This window comes from Podarcis muralis, chromosome 8, assembly GCF_964188315.1.
Source record: "Podarcis muralis chromosome 8, rPodMur119.hap1.1, whole genome shotgun sequence".
Lineage (NCBI taxonomy): Eukaryota > Metazoa > Chordata > Lepidosauria > Squamata > Lacertidae > Podarcis > Podarcis muralis.
The window spans coordinates 91085814-91101984 of NC_135662.1; the positions used below are offsets into that span (position 1 = coordinate 91085814).

Consider the following 16171-nt stretch of genomic DNA (forward strand, 5'->3'; position numbering starts at 1 on the left):
TTGATTATCCTTGGAGCGTGGTCACTGAGTGTGGACATCCTAAACCACAGGGTACCTGGCGGCAAGTCGCTCTGGAGTGCACGATCCCACATCAGATGTTAGTGTGCAGTCCAGCAGGTCTAAATTCCAGTCAGACCAGGTTCCTGTCTTTGCAGCTGATAAAGGGGTCAGGGCACTGGGAGGTCAGTCCCACACAAGCACAGTCCCCAAGAACTCCCTGGAACATCCAAGTGAGGGTCCATGATTGTAGAGACGGGCCTCTCTGGTGATGGGTCCTGCTGCTCTGGTTCCTGTGCACTGACCCCCACCATCCTCCATCTCCCCACGAGTACTTCCTACACCAACCTCCTTTCCCCATCCTCAGCTTCCCCAGGTGTGTCCCAGTCACAGCTAAACCCCTTGACAGGATCCTCTTCCTCCTTTTCCTCCTCCCTGTTGTCCTGCCAGTTCATGACAGTGAAAACCCCTGCAACAGTGGCCTTGTAATCTTACAGTCCCATAAGATCTTTTTCCGTATCTCAATTCTTTTCTTTTCTGTTTTTTTTTTTTTTTTTTTTTTTGCTTTCCTCACCATTATTTTTCCTTTGGGATGTGGGTAAAAGGAAGAAAAAAAGAAACAAGACTCAAAATACAGCATTTAAAGCAAATATGGAAACATGCACAGCTGAATCTATAGGGAAGTTTGTAGCGGAAAAGATAATTTGCCCACAGCATTTGCTTGTGCGCCTGTCATTTATCTCCACTGAAAAGATAATAAACACAGAAGGAATTCCTCAATTTTGGCTTTCTATAGCTAGCTCTTGTTTTGAAATACTTTAAAGTTTTGGGCAGAAGAGAGCGGTCGACAGAAATCAATAGCTATATCTAATCTTTTACTAATTATATGACAGGCTGGCAGGTGCATGCCCTCCAACATTTTCGTCCCCCAAAATGGGACGTTAGGAGGGGCACACCTTCCTCTCCTGCTGTCTGGTGCTCATCGGCTCTGTTGACTCGCTCCATTCCAGGATCCAAACACAAGCCAGGATTGGCTTCTGTGATCTGGAATGTCCCACTTAAAATGGGACACTTGCAGGATATGCAAGTGCACCCCACCACCCTTACAACAACAACAACAACAAATAATAATAAAAAATGAAACGAAAGGAAGCAGAAGTAGGGCTCTTTCTAGCTCCCCACCCTCAAGGATATATTTTTTTAATGTATATATTTAAAAGTACAGCCAATCTGCATGCAACTCACTGGAGGCTTCTGCAAAAACAATCATTTTAAAAGGGAAAGAAGCAGAAAGAATCTGTTATTGGCAGATATAATGGAGCTAAAACAAAAACATGGGAGAACGGATGTTTTATGAGACAGGAAAAAATGCCAGAACTTCCAGCTCCAGAGGTGTGATTTCTTCGGAATTTCTAGTTTCCCCATTGAGCTCAACATCAGCGAATTGCGCCAGGTGGGCACGTGCCTCGTGGGCGGGAGAGGGGGGCGGGGTCTCGCGCCCTCCTTCCAATTTCCCGGTACGGAAAATTTTGTGTAGCTAGGCAAGATTTCAGCCAAATCTATATGATGCTTTTGCATGAGAAAGCCTCGAAAGGATTAGCTTATAAAGTGAAGCCACGTAAATTTAGAACCAGAACCAGATGAGGGTCGGGAGCTTCAGGAGAGAAGAATTTAATCTTTTCAGCCAAGTTTACACGACGGGGAAGATCTCGCTGTCCTTCTCGCCCCGAGACGCGTCCGCGCCCAGGCGGCTCACGGACGCGCCTCCTCTTCCGCCCCGGCGCGCCCGTCTCGCGCCCTCTGACGCTCCAGCCTAAGCGCGCGCGCGAGGGCGCTCGCTGATGGCGTCACCGTGACGCCCCGCCCCTTCCCTCGCCGTAAAGAAAACCGAACCAAACTCTTGGCGCTCTCGAAGTTTCCGTGGCGTCGCCAAGATGGCGGAGTCGGCGGGGCTGGGCGTGTTGCGGTGAGCGGCCTGTTCCCCCCCCCGGCTCCCCTCGGGGTCCCCTGTCTGTCTGTCTGTCTGTCTGTCCGCCTCTGACTCTGAGCCTCTTTCCCCTCAGGCTGCCGGACGGAGACGTCGAAGGAGACCCCGCCGGAGCCGCGCAGGTGAGCGCCGCCAGCCGGGCGGGGGGGGGGGGGGAGGCCGGGCGAGAGCAGGGAGGCTGCCGCGCGTCTCCCATCTCGGCTCACCCGCCAGCTCCTTAGGCGGCCCCGCCGGTCCCTTGGCCGCCTCCCGCTTTTCTGACTGGAAGGGCCTTTCAGGACCTCCCCTCCCTCTGGGACCCGCGTCTCTCGGGGGCTTCTGAGCCCAGGAGCATCTTCAGCTTTTCGAAATTGCCCTCCTTCAAGTCCAGAGTCTGTGTCCGACTGGGCTCAGCTTTCCCTTGCCTCTGTACGGTCACTTCCTCGCGCGTTTCCACTGCATCAATCAGTTCCTTCCTGTTGGTGAGGACCAGGTCCAAGATAGATGATCCCCTTGCTGGTTCTTCCACCTTCTGGGAAATGAAATTGACAATGAGGCAATGGAGGAATTTGTTGGAAGTCTCCCATGACTACTGATCTTTCTCCTTTTTGAATGTTTGGTCATCTGCCCTAGGAAGGAGTCATCAATGTCTTCAGTTTGGCTTGGAGGTCTTTAGCAGACCCCCACAGTAAGGTCACTGTTGCAATTTGTACCATAAACTCTCAATTTGCTTTTCATGCTTCAGGTCATGGATTTCTTCAAGAGCGTAGACTATCTTTACATATGACGCTGCTACTCCTCCCTTTTTGGTCTATTCCAAATTGATTGATTTATTCCAAATTGATTGATGTATTAAGCCCATATGTTTATAGTGGAACTTATCCAAAACCCTGGATGACAGCCCCCAATGCTTTTATGTTGTTGTTGTTTAGTCGTTGAGTCGTGTTCGACTCTTCGTGACCCCATGGACCAGAGCACGCCAGGCACTCCTGTCTTCCACTGCCTCCCGCAGTTTGGTCAAACTCATGCTGGTAGCTTCGAGAATATGATTTTCAAGAACATGAATACTTTTATAGACATTAAATAACATAGGAGAAAGAATGGACCCTTGTGGGACCCCACAGTCAAAGGTCATGGGGCTGGCACTCCACAACATCCAACAAAATCCTAATATTACTTGCTGGTAGTGACCTCATAGGAGGTAGTGACCTAGGAGTGCAACTACTGTAATACAGTACAGTGGTACCTCAGGTTAAGAACTTAATTTGTTCTGGAGGTCCGTTCTTAACCTGAAACTGTTCTTAACCTGAGGCACCACTTTAGCTAATGGGGTGCCGCGCTGCCACCACGCAATTTCTGTTCTCATCCTGAGGCAAAGTTCTTAACCCAAGGTACTATTTCTGGGTTAGCAGAGTCTGTAACCTGAAGCGTGGTGCCACTTTACTTCCAATTCCCACCCCCTTGAGCAGCTTCAGAAGAACATTAGATTAAATGACACAGTTATTCTAATAACTCATTAAACTAATAATCTTATTTTAGTATAGGCAACTCCTGTTTTAGGCACGTCCAAACGACATATGATTGCACACATGTGCAAGGCACTAAACCTGGTAGTAGCCCCAAAATATACTAAAGATACCATGAAAACTACTCCCACTGTTACAGTAAGTTTTTGGAAGTAACCTCTCCCCCCAAGAGCATTTTAAAGAATGAGATCATAAATATCAAGGGAGGAACTCAACAGTGCTTGCCAGATGAAACAACCTGCTTTCTTCTCCCCCTGTGTGTAGTTCTGGGGGTTCTCCCAATACTCTAGAGTGGATTTGGGGGATGGAGAGAGGCAGGGAAAGCCCTCTTGCAGGAACAGGAGCCCTTGCTCTGACTTCTGCTGTTGTGCTGAGTTAGTGCAATCAGGCCCCAAGACTCTGCCAAATTCCATGTTACAATTCTCTGAGGGGTAATAATTTATTATTATTTTTCAGTGTCACTAAAATCCAGGCAAAACCCAACATATTAGAATCATGTTGCTCCATTTATCATCTACTACATTTATTATCAGGTGGCGCTGTGGGTTAAACCACTGAGCCTACGACTTGCCGATCAGAAGGTCGGCGGTTCGAATCCCAGCGACGGGGTGAGCTCCTGTTGCTCGGTCCCTGCTCCTGACTGCCTAGCAGTTCGAAAGCACGTCAAAGTGCAAGTAGATAAATAGGTACCGCTCCGGCGGGAAGGTAAACGGCGTTTCCGTGCGCTGCTCTGGTTTGCCAGAAGCGGCTTAGTCATGCTGGTCACATGACCTGGAAGCTGTACGCCGGCTTCCTTGGCCAGTAAAGTGAGATGAGTGCTGCAACCCCAGAGTCGGCCACGACTGGACCTATTGGTCAGGGGTCCCTTTACCTTTTACATTTATTATCCACCATCCAACTTGCCTAATAAGATGACAGTTGGGAAGTTAATACCTCACTATTCCCTAAATAGCGACAGTTATAACCCAAACTTTTCTTATAGCCATACATAGCCACAAAAATATGTATGAAGACTATATCGCCCACATGTCCAACATAAAGCACTTGATAACTTACATCTTTTCACAAGCACCTAGTATATCTGAAGACTGCAAAGTTCCACCCACATTTCTGGCATCAAGCACTCAGTTATATTTTTTGAAACCTCAAATTTGTTTGAGGATTTTAATTGTGCTTTTGCTGCTATTTTATTTGTACTCGACTTGGAGAGCTTTTTGATTATGTCCTTTATAACTGCAAAAGATGTACGATACAAAAGATCAGGCACGTCCAACTTCAAATAGGCTGTGATCTACTACCCAGGATCATAAACTGGCAGTGATCTACCCATTGTCATTGAAGGGACGAGGAGTGTGCGCAGGGTGCGTGTGTTGAAAGAGGTGGCTAAGGAGGGGGGAGTTTAAGTTGGGGGGGGGGGAGGAAAGGGAGGCAAAAGTTCTCTTTCTGAGGAGCCAGTCGGCTTCTCTCCCCACCCCCACCCCAAGCCAGCCCTTTCTTAATTTCTCTCTACCCCCTTAAGCAGCTCTCTCTCTCCATCCCCCCCCCCCCGTCAAAGGGAGCCATGCAGCTGTTGCATCCCAATCCTGCCTGATCCCCCACCCAGGGGAACCGAGCAGCTGATGCTGTTGCTGGTCCTGATCCCGCCTTCTGTCAGAGACAGCACAGACCACTCCCCAGCTCCCTTGCCCGCCTGCTTCTCATTGCTGCCTCCACCATTTCCCGAGCTCCAGCCTCACACAAATCTAAGTCCCCCCTGCCCCTTATACCGCATTGCGGCCCCCTCGCAACATGAATGATACAGTCAACTAAGTTGCCTGCAATAGATGAATCAGCTTATAAGAGTTTTCTTTTGCCCCCACATTCTTCCTCCATCTGTCTCTTATCTTTGAATATTTTTTCCACCTTTTGCTCCGGTCTCTTATTCTTGACACTCAAAGGATTGCATTATACTCTAGATAGAAATCCTTTCTGAGAATTGTAGTTTCCCAGCATTATATCAAGTTTAGTTTGTGACCTATGTGATACCGTTAGTCCTTGCAGATTTATTTAAGCTTTTTATTAGCCAAAACTCATATATAAGTTTCTAGATCCTTTGCTGCCACTGCAACTAATTCTCACATCTTTCAGTCCCCTCACAAATTTTGTATGTTCCTCTAGTTTTCTAGAAACTGATGTCACAATATATTATCACTTTGAAAATGTTTCAGTGGAAAAATGACATTGCCAGAGAAATTCTATGGGCCATTACTAACCTAAACTTAATCCATTTTCTCACTAGCACTCATTGAATGGCATTAGAATGCACCATCCTACTATCTCCTAAACATTATTTTAATGATGTTTAAATTCCTGATTGTTCCAGAGTCCATTGTGTTGGTTGTACCCTTGTATCATAGCAGTTTATAGAGCTGCTCACAGCCTCCCAACATCTGGGAGGCTTTAAATGTTACCCTAGGACTTTTCTAATTGAAACAAACTTGTCTGCCGTTATGTACTTAAGAATTCTAGGCAAAAATTGTGTTCCTAAACTTTTTTAATGCCAACTTTAAATGCTCCTTTTGCCATTTCTACTTGAACAAAATTCCTTGGCTTCACTGCAGTGCTAAAAAATCAGTTTCCCAATCATTTTTAGCTGTTCCATAGATGCATTTTTTTGTGAGAAACAATGTTTCCATGTTCTCTGGCACTTGTCATGGCCCTCCATGCACCAGAAGTGGTTTAGTCATGCTGGTCACATGACCCTGTTTGTGGACAAACGTCGGCTCCCTTAGCCTGAAAAGTAAGATGAGCACCGCAACCCCACAGTCACCTTTGTGGGGTCCAGGCATCCTTTACCATTTACTTGTGAGAGATGAAACAAAATTGAGCTTGAGAATAAAAATTGATTTGATTCTCAGCAAATTCTTGTTACTAAACCTGCACTATCCAAGATGATGGGAAAACAGGGAACACTTAGGAAGATTATTATTTTATTTATTAATTAAATTTGTATATCACCCTTCATCTGAAATACTGCTGTGGAATTAATAAACAACAACATATCTTATCTTACCATGTTGTTTAAACAATATTTCTACCAAACCTTCTTACAGAGCTTCTTGAAAACTTACAAACGTTGTATCATTATCACAAATATTTTTAATATATTCTGTAAATTTACTTCAGTCCTCAGTGAATCTTTGATCTCTTCCGTTGCGAATCCTCCCTGTCACAATCTGTCCAGTTCCGCGTAATCCATTAATTTCGATCTCCATTCTTCAATCGTAGGCATTTCTTCTTGTTTCCATTTCTGGGCCAAAAGAGTTCTGGCTGCAGTTACTGCATACAGAAATACTTTCTGATCGTTCCTTTTTATTTCACCACCTAATATTCCTAATAGAAATGCTTCTGGTTTTTTAACAAATGTGTATTTCAGTATTTTCTTTATCTCATTATATATCATTTCCCAGAAGCACTTCATTTTTTTACATTCCCACCACATATGATAAAATGTCCCTTCTTTCTCCTTACATTTCCAACATTCATTACTCACCTTATACAACTTACTTAATTTAACTGGTGTTATATACCATCGATATATCATTTTCATAACATTTTCTTTAATTGTGGGACATGCCGTAAATCTCATCCCTTCCTTCCACAATTTTATCCAATCATCAAATTGAATGTTATATCCAAAGTCTTTGGCCCATTAAATCATAACTGATTTAACCTCTTCATCCTTCATATCCCATTCTAATAATAATTTATACATCATAGATAAATTTTTAACTTCGTTATTCAATACTTCTCGTTGAAACCTAGATTCTTTTTCAAAATAGCCTCTTTCTCTTTCATTAATCTGAAAGTAATGCAGCCAATCGTTTACATATTCTTTCACTTCTTCATATGGTTTCATTTTCCACTTACTTCCCTCTTTCTCAATTAAACTCCCATATGTTATCCACCTCCCAGTCATATTGATCTTTTTAACACTCATCACCTCTAATGGTGATAACCAGTGTGGTATTTTTGGTTCAAGTAGGTTTTTGTACCTACTCCATACCTCAATCAGAGATCCTCTAATAATATGATTTTCGAAACCTTTATGCACTCGTTTTTTTTATACCATAAATATGCGTGCCAACCGAATCTATTATTATATCCTTCCAGATCCAACAAATCTGTATTTTCTAATTTCATCCATTCTTTCAACCAACATATGCACGATGCTTCATAATATAACCTCATATCTGGCAGGGCAAAGCCTCCCCTCTCTTTTAAATCTGTTAACAACTTAAATTTTATTCTCGGCTTTTTGCCCTGCCAGATATATCTTGAAATCACTTTTTGCCACTCTTTAAATATTGCAACTCCTTTAATTATTGGAATTACTTGGAACAAAAACACCATTTTCGGTAACACACTCATCTTTATCGTTGCAATTCTTCCCCAAAATGATAATTCCATTCTACCCCACACCTCTAAGTCTCGTTTAACTTTATTCCATACTGGTACATAATTTGAAACAAGTCAATATTTCTGGGAGTCAATACAATCCCTAAATATTTCACTTTCTTTACCACCTCAATCTCAGTCTCTTGCTGTATTCTTTCACTAATTTCTTGGTCTATGTTTCTCACCATTATTTTGGATTTTTTCTTATTCAATTTAAAACCTGCCACCTGTCCAAATTCTTCTATTTCTTTTAATACCTCTTTAATACTCTTTATGGGATCTTCTATCGTTATAACCAAGTCATCAGCAAATGCCTTTACTTTATATTGATTACGGCCAACTGACACACCTTTTATCCGTTCATTGTTTCTTATTGAGTTTAGTAAGACTTCCAGGACTGATATGAATAACAACGGTGATAAAGGACACCCTTGTCTTGTACCCTTAGTTATTGCAATATTTTCCGTTATTACATTATTAACAATTAATTTTGCTCTTTGCGGAATGAATTAAGTTCTTAACCCGAGGTACCACTGTAAATGTACCAGGAAACAAGAAACAATTCTTTTTTTATTTTTTTCATTTTTATTGTTGTTATGTTTTTATGTTGTGTCAAGTGTAATGTTTTACTTTTGTGTTAATGTCTATGCATTATATGAGAAAAACCAATAATTTTTTTTTGGGGGGGGGGAATGAAATACTGCTGCAGCACCCTGTTTTGCACTAAGTAACTGACTCGGGTGGGGAACAGAAAGTGGCTGGAGTAGATTTGCCTGTGGGGAAGTGTTGGTGGATGAGCCATTAAGCATGTCCCTCCTATCCATGAAGCTTCTTAAGTGAATTTTGACCACCAAGGAGTTGCTTGTGCCTGTGCAACTTCATTCAGAGCAGTGCTGTTACATTGGATGTGAAACTGATCTTCTGTCGCATTGGGTATGAAATTGGTTGCCTACCCTGTTAGCTTTGAATAGTAAAGAGAAATTTGTGTGTATACTGAGAAATCAGAACAGTTGCACAGTAATAAATAGATGTCACAACATTATACATTCAGGAAATAATTTTTACTGTTCCCCGCCCCCCCTTTCATTCTAGATACAGTTTCTTGACTAAAATGCTGTTTACTCCTTGGCGTATACTGTGATGCTTTTATCTCACTTATAGGCACCTATCCTCTGAATTTGAGAATTTTGCTTCTGGTGTAATTCTTCTCAAAGCAAAATTGTACTAATTGATGCTCTTTGATTTGACAGGCAAGACATTTCACTGTGGGCTACACAAGGATTTGTAGAAAATGTCATGTTAAATTTCTGCATTTACACTTGCAGAAGCTGACAGCGGCTTTAGAACAGAAGCCAGATGATGCAGAGAATTACTGTCAACGAGCTTTTGCTCACATTCTTCTACAAAATTACCATGGTAACATCTCTTTATTTGGTGCTGTTATATCCCAAAATGCTAAAATGTTTTTAGAGTTAATGATGGTCTAAAATTTGATTTCATACAGTCAAAGAATTGCCGTATTGCAGAGTTGGAAGGGTCCCTGAGGGTCATTTAGCTAACCCCTTGCAATGCAGGGCTTTCGTTTCTTTTTTGCTCCCCTCCCCCGCCAGCACATTAGTAGGCTTTGCTTGTGTATTTCACAAAATAACTGCTTGGAATGCACACAGTTTGTGTCTTTGCCTGATATTTTCACCTCATCACACCTCTGTGCTAGATATAGTTACTTCAAAATCAATTCCGTTGGTTGGTTCCAAACTGGGTAATAAGCAAGCAAAAGGCATTTCTACCCTCACAATATCAATGGTGTTTCTCCCGTTTTTGGCACCTTTCCAGTCCCCTATGGCTTACATGCCATTCTGGTCCTCTAACTTCTGGAGCAGATTTGGGCTTGTCATCAAGAAGCTCAGTTCAGCTGTAACTCTTCATGTGTCCTGAACAATGAGAATTTCATTGTGGTGGATAGGGTAAGCCCCTGTTGTGTAAACCAGTGATGATCTCAGCACAGGGGGGAAACCAGTTGTGTGTCGAGGGTTGGATGCAGGCCACAGCCACCTGACCCACTCATGGTGAGAGCCTCTAGCGGGTGTGATAAAGAATCACTGGGCAAAAGTGGGGGAGGAAATGGTTGGATCTGCCCATTGTATTGTCTGTGTTCTTTTACTGTTAATTAGGCATGGCATAGGGGAATTACGTGGGTGGCAGCCATCTGCGCTTTTTATTTTTTATTAATATTAAAATTTGCATACTGCCCTACACCCACAGGTAGCAGGGCGGTTCACAACATAAAATCACAATATAGAAACATGAAAGACATAATAAAAATAAAAACAAGAACAACCCAATAATCCCCCTTCTCCAACACATTTTAAAAGCAGATTGTATGTCAATCAACCAAAGGCCTGGTTAAAGAGTTTTCACCTGGCACCTAAAGGTGTATAATGAGGGCACCAGACGAACCTCCCTGAGGACAGCATTCCACAAATGGGGAGCCACTGCAGAAAAGGCCCATTCTTGTGTTCACCAGTATGCAGACTATACCAAGCTCGACCTCTTGTTTAAATCGGAACCAGTGAACTTCTTGTGTGGATGTGAACTTCTTGTGTGGATATCTGGAGGTGGTTACGGGGTGGATGGCAGCCAGTGGATGGAATTAGTGGTTCTGGGAGACAGAGCAAGCAGGTGTGGGGAATTCCCTGGTCCTGAAGGACCAGGTGCATAGCCTGGGAGTCATTTTGGACTCACAGCTGTCCATGGAGGCATGGGTCAATTCTGTGTCCAGGGCGGCTGTCTACCAGCTCTGTCTGGTACACTGGCTGAGACTCTTCCTGCCCGCAGGCTGTCTCGCCAGAGTGGTAATGCTCTGGGTATCTCCCGCTTGAACTACAGTGCTCTACATGGGGCTACCTTTGAAGGTGACATGGAAACTACAACTAATCCAGAATGTAGTTACCACGCTGGTGACTGGAAGCAGCCGCTGGGACCATAACACTGGCCCTAAAGGATCAATACTGGCTCCCAGTACGTTTCTGAGCACAATTCACAATGTTGGTGCTGACCTTAAAGCCCTAAATGGCCTCAGCCCTGTATGCCTGAAGTATCTCCACCCACATCATCCAGCCCAGATAATGAGGTCCAGCTCTGAGGGTCTTCTGGTTGTTCCCTCACTGCAGAAGTGAGGTTACAGGGAACTAGGAAGAGGGCCTTCTCAGTAGTCAAGCCCACCCTGTGGAATGCCCTCCCGTCAAATGTCAAGGAAATAAACAGTTACTTGGCTTTTAGAAGACATCTGATGGCAACCCTGTATAGGGAAGTTTTTAATTTTTGAAGTTTTATTGTGCTTTTATAATTTTTGGAAGCCGTCCAGAGTGTCTGGGGCAACCCAGCCAGATGGGTGGAGTATAAATACTACGACTACTACTACTACTACTACTACTACTACTACTACTGTTGTATATCTATCTTTTCTAGCTGATTTATTATGTACTGTACTTGTTTGTCATAACAGCTCCATATTTGAAACTGATACTACTAATCTAAATAAGGTTCAGAAAACTTTAGATGCAGGTTTTGCCTTCTTCCTAGAATAGCTTGTTTATATTTTATTTCTAATATATGTAGTTGCCACCCATTAACTGACTATTCTAGTATGAGGAAACCTGTGTGAAGTATTGAGGAAAGACAGAATTAGTGTGGTTTAATAGTGAGTGAAATAATGCAATACTTAAAAATTTAATAACCTTTTTTTGTAGATGCCATTGCAGATGCAAAGAAGTCACTATCACTTGATGCCAGTAATGCTGTAGCCTTTCTCAGACAAGGGTGAGTGTTTATTTTATGAATCATATGCAGGTGTTTTTAGTTTCCCAATTTTGTGAAGATCTTGTTGACTTTCTTGCAAAGGTGCTTTTGTATGGGGAGAATCACTGGCATTCACACAAGTTGCCCTCCCCCCAACTTTTGCCACACACTCCCCCCACCATTGTGGCTTCCTGAGAAGTTGTTCCTTGGGAATGGTGTGGAATGTGGGTGCAATGGGTAGGGGGGTTGGAGAGAACTGGGGCCTTGCTTTACAAAATTGGAAGTGTATTCTTTTCTCAAAATAGTACTTTTGGATAAATATTTAGAATATTTACCTGGACCTATTTATGATTTCTGTAGCAATTTAATACAAGTTCATTCAAGATTCTTGATTGCAAGTCACAGACCAAGTAAAACTAAGGATTCTTTTAATTATTAAATAATTGAAATGTTTATAAGGTTTGACTGTTCCTCTGCATTAATAGGAGTGAATTGTCAATCAATTACTGAATTTTATAATGTTGGTAGATCCTGCTTAACAAATATTGGCATTTTCTACCCTTACGTGTACATCAGGGTAGGTGAATACCATATGAAAGACTATGATTCTGCACTGAAGTCTTTCAGGGAAGGACAACAACTGGACAGTAAGTATGAACGTTCAAACTGATATGCCACCTCATAGTTTAAACCATGCTCAAAGTGGCTGACAACATTTTAAAAATCACATAATTACAAACATAAAGTAGTTATCACAAATAATGCTTTGAAAAGCTCTAAATTAAAGATGCAAAAAAATAATATTGGTAACAGCAACCCCCCCCCCCCCCCAATGATACAACAGCCCAAGAGTCTGATCAGCAGCTTCAGTTTTTGTAGGTTGGGTCAGTCAGGGTCTCACCCTCCCAGGCCAGGTGAAAAACACCCGCCAGACAGAGCAGGTCTTCCAGGACTAACAGCCAAGATCACAACACCATCATTACAGTGAATCATATTGTAGTTAGGCAGCCCAATAACAAACCTAGGTGATCCTTCATGCGATTCTCTCCCCTCCCCTGTAACTGTGAAGAGGAGATCAGAAGCTTAATCTTAACTAACGTTAAGGAAAACAAGCCACCTTTATAAACTATGGTTTAAAGTTGGCTTGTTTTCACTAACCATAATTAAAGTTAACCAACCATAGTTTCCTAGAGTGTAGATGACATCCAGTTTGCATACCCTCCATGATAGATGTCATCTTTTTGGACTTAAATGAAATCTGATCACCAAACTATTTAAGTAGCATTGAAAGCTGGAACAACATTGAGTGCCTTTGTCAATTGGTTCAATATTGAATGCTTTTTAAATAAATAGTTGGTACAGGTACACATATGTTACTATGCTATCCTTCTATAATGGCATTTTGTAATCAAAAAAGTTTTTCTGTAATCCAGAGTTGAATACAATATCTCAAAGTTAACTGCTGATAGGTTGATATTGTCACGGGTAGGTTACTTGTGTGTGACTGAGAGCCACACTTTTTGCCACTTAAGGAGCAACACAGGAAGCCAGTGTGAAGCAGCCGTGGCATATGTTAAACCAGCATAAGGTGCATCAGATCCAGATTCTGTTCAAGAAATTACTGCCTAAGCATGGCAGAGAGAAAAAAAGCCTTTTGAGTTACATCACCCTTCTTGCCAGCTGAACTTATGGCAGTTTGCCAGGCCACTTGACTGAGCTCAATGGTCTTAGGATCCAGCTCAAGCCTGCCCCATTCCTGGAACACCCTTTTTTCAGGACTTAAGATCCCCTGGGCCCAGCTGCCCTGGGAACCTCCCAGCACAACTAGATTTCCGCTTCTGCTCCTCCTGGCAGATACAGTGGTGCCCCGCAAGACGAATGCCTCGCAAGACGGAAAACCCGCTAGACGAAAGGGTTTTCCGTTTCTGAGTTGCTTCGCAAGACGATTTTCCCTATGGGCTTGCTTCGCAAGACGAAACGTCTTGCTAGTCTTGCGATTTCCCCCCCCCCCCGCTTTCCCCCCCTTTTTCTAAGCCGCTAAGCCGCTAATAGCCTTTTAGCAGCTTAGCCGCTAATCCTTTAATAGCCGCTAAACCGCTAACAGCGCTAATCCGCTTAGCCGCTGTCAGAGCTGCCTCCAGGTCCCAGCTCACAGAGGACCAACGCTAGCCGGTAGTAATGTACAAAGGTCTTTATTGAAGTACAGTTTCCATTTTCAAGCCGCAGCGCGCAGCTCCACATCTTAGAAGCTAGACCGGCGAAGCTCCATCTGAGTCTCCACCCCCTGTACACCAGTATAAGACTCTAACCTTACTCCACCTCTTCCGTCTCTCCTTTCTCCTCTGGGTCCTTCTGCCCCCCGGCGTCCCCTCCTTTCTGGACTCTTCTGACGCTGACGCTGACCCCCCTGACTCCTCTCCCTCCTTTCGGCGGGCTTTAGGACCTGGCTCCCTATCCGGGCTACCAACTGCGCCGCCCTCCTGTACATTTGAACTTGGCGCGTGCGCCCAGCCTCCAACCTTCCTCTTGACCGTTTCCTCGCTCTCCGATGGAGGCATGGCCAATCCTGACTCATCTCCCGCTGGCGGTGAGCCGCCTGATCCCGATACCTGGGACTCCTCCCCCCTACTGCGCTCTGGTGGGGAAGCTGGTCCTGATTTCCAACTGCTGCTCTCTGAGTCCCCTCTGGCCCCTTCTTCCTGGGGTGTCCCCCTAGGCACCCCCCTTGCTCTGACCATGGGAGCCCCTTTCTGTGAATCTTCCGATTTGCTGGAAAGACTCAGAGACCTCGGGCCGCTGTCATCGCTAACATTTCCTTCGGATTCCTCCCCCTCGCTCTCTATTTCCTCCCTTTCCTGTGCCTCTGCTCCTGAGCCCCTGACAGCCGCTAATAGGGTTGCTTCGCAAGACGAAAAAACCGCTAGACGAAGAGAATCGCGGAACGGATTCTTTTCGTCTTGCGAGGCACCACTGTATTGCTATAAGTTTGCTCCCTTTGTCTTCAGTAAAAGCTAGAAAGGCTGGGAATCTCAGATTCTAGCAAGAGCCTGTGTTTGCTATGTAGACAGTTGTCACCACAGCATAAAAGCTTATCAAATCTTATAATAGATGTCATACTGCAGTAGACTATTGTGTGTTTCATCTGCTAGGTGCTGACACAGCTTTTACTATTTGGATTCAAAGATGTGAGGAAGCCATCAATGGTAAGCAGTGCTTTACTTATATGCATTCTTATGGGATGGGAAACCTCAGATGTGCCATCCTAATGGACCTTTTTCGTGTTTTCATCTATACCCTGGTAAATACTCTTCACTGAATTTTTAATGCTTTTGACCCTGCCTGCCTCAAAATCTGTGTGATATATTCCAAGTAGAATCAGGATTTACACTGCACAAGTTTCCCTGTGAAGAGGATTTATTGGGGAACAACCATCAGCAAACCTAGTTGTGAGTCGAGGACCCGCCACCTGCATAGGATTGTTGTTGTTGTTGTTTAGTCGTTTAGTCGTGTCCGACTCTTCGTGACCCCATGGACCAGAGCACGCCAGGCACTCCTGTCTTCCACCGCCTCCCGCAGTTTGGTCAAACTCATGTTGGTAGCTTCAAGAACACTATCCAGCCATCTTGTACTCTGTCGTCCCTTTCTCCTTGTGCCCTCCATCTTTCCCAACATCAGGGTCTTTTCCAGGGAGTCTTCTCTTCTCATGAGGTGGCCAAAGTACTGGAGCCTCAACTTCACGATCTGTCCTTCCAGTGACCACTCAGGTCTGATTTCCTTAAGAATGGATGCGTTTGATCTTCTTGCAGTCCATGGGACTCTCAAGAGTCTCCTCCAGCACCATAATTCAAAAGCATCAATTCTTCGGCGATCAGCCTTCTTTATGGTCCAGCTCTCACTTCCATACATCACTACTGGGAAAACCATGGCTTTAACTATACGGACCTTTGTTGGTAAGGTGATGTCTCTACTTTTTAAGATGTTGTCTAGATTTGCCATCGCCTTTCTCCCAAGGAGCAGGCGTCTTTTAATTTTGTGACTGCTGTCACCATCTGCAGTGATCATGGAGCCCAAGAACATAAAATCTCTCACTGCCTCCATTTCTTCCCCTTCTATTTGCCAGGAGGTGATGGGACCAGTGGCCATGATCTTCGTTTTTTTGATGTTGAGCTTCAGACCATATTTTGCGCTCTCCTCTTTCACCCTCATTAAAAGGTTCTTTAATTCCTCCTCACTTTCTGCCATCAAGGTTGTGTCATCTGCATATCTGAGGTTGTTGATATTTCTTCCGGCGATCTTAATTCCGGCTAGGGATTCATCCAGCCCAGCCTTTCGCATGATGAATTCTGCATATAAGTTAAATAAGTAGGGGGACAATATACAGCCTTGTCGTACTCCTTTCCCAATTTTGAACCAATCAGTTGTTCCATATCCAGTTCTAACTGTAGCT

At 43.9% G+C, this 16171-nt stretch overlaps 1 protein-coding gene across 2 annotated transcripts in view; it reads left to right on the plus strand.

Moving 5' to 3' along the window:
- Nucleotides 1-1827: 1827 nt before the first annotated feature.
- SUGT1 (SGT1 assembly cochaperone of MIS12 kinetochore complex) overlaps nucleotides 1828-16171 on the plus strand; it is a 47468-nt gene continuing 33124 nt past the window's right edge. The window contains exons 1-6 of one of the 2 annotated variants that reach the window (XM_028738444.2): nucleotides 1828-1963; nucleotides 2061-2106; nucleotides 9252-9342; nucleotides 11676-11745; nucleotides 12301-12371; nucleotides 14874-14927. In XM_028738444.2, the coding sequence (XP_028594277.2) occupies nucleotides 1932-1963; nucleotides 2061-2106; nucleotides 9252-9342; nucleotides 11676-11745; nucleotides 12301-12371; nucleotides 14874-14927 (364 nt within the window). In that variant the 5' untranslated portion in view covers nucleotides 1828-1931. The remainder of the gene's footprint in view (nucleotides 1964-2060; nucleotides 2107-9251; nucleotides 9343-11675; nucleotides 11746-12300; nucleotides 12372-14873; nucleotides 14928-16171) is intronic. The other variant, XM_028738445.2, reaches the window with a different exon arrangement.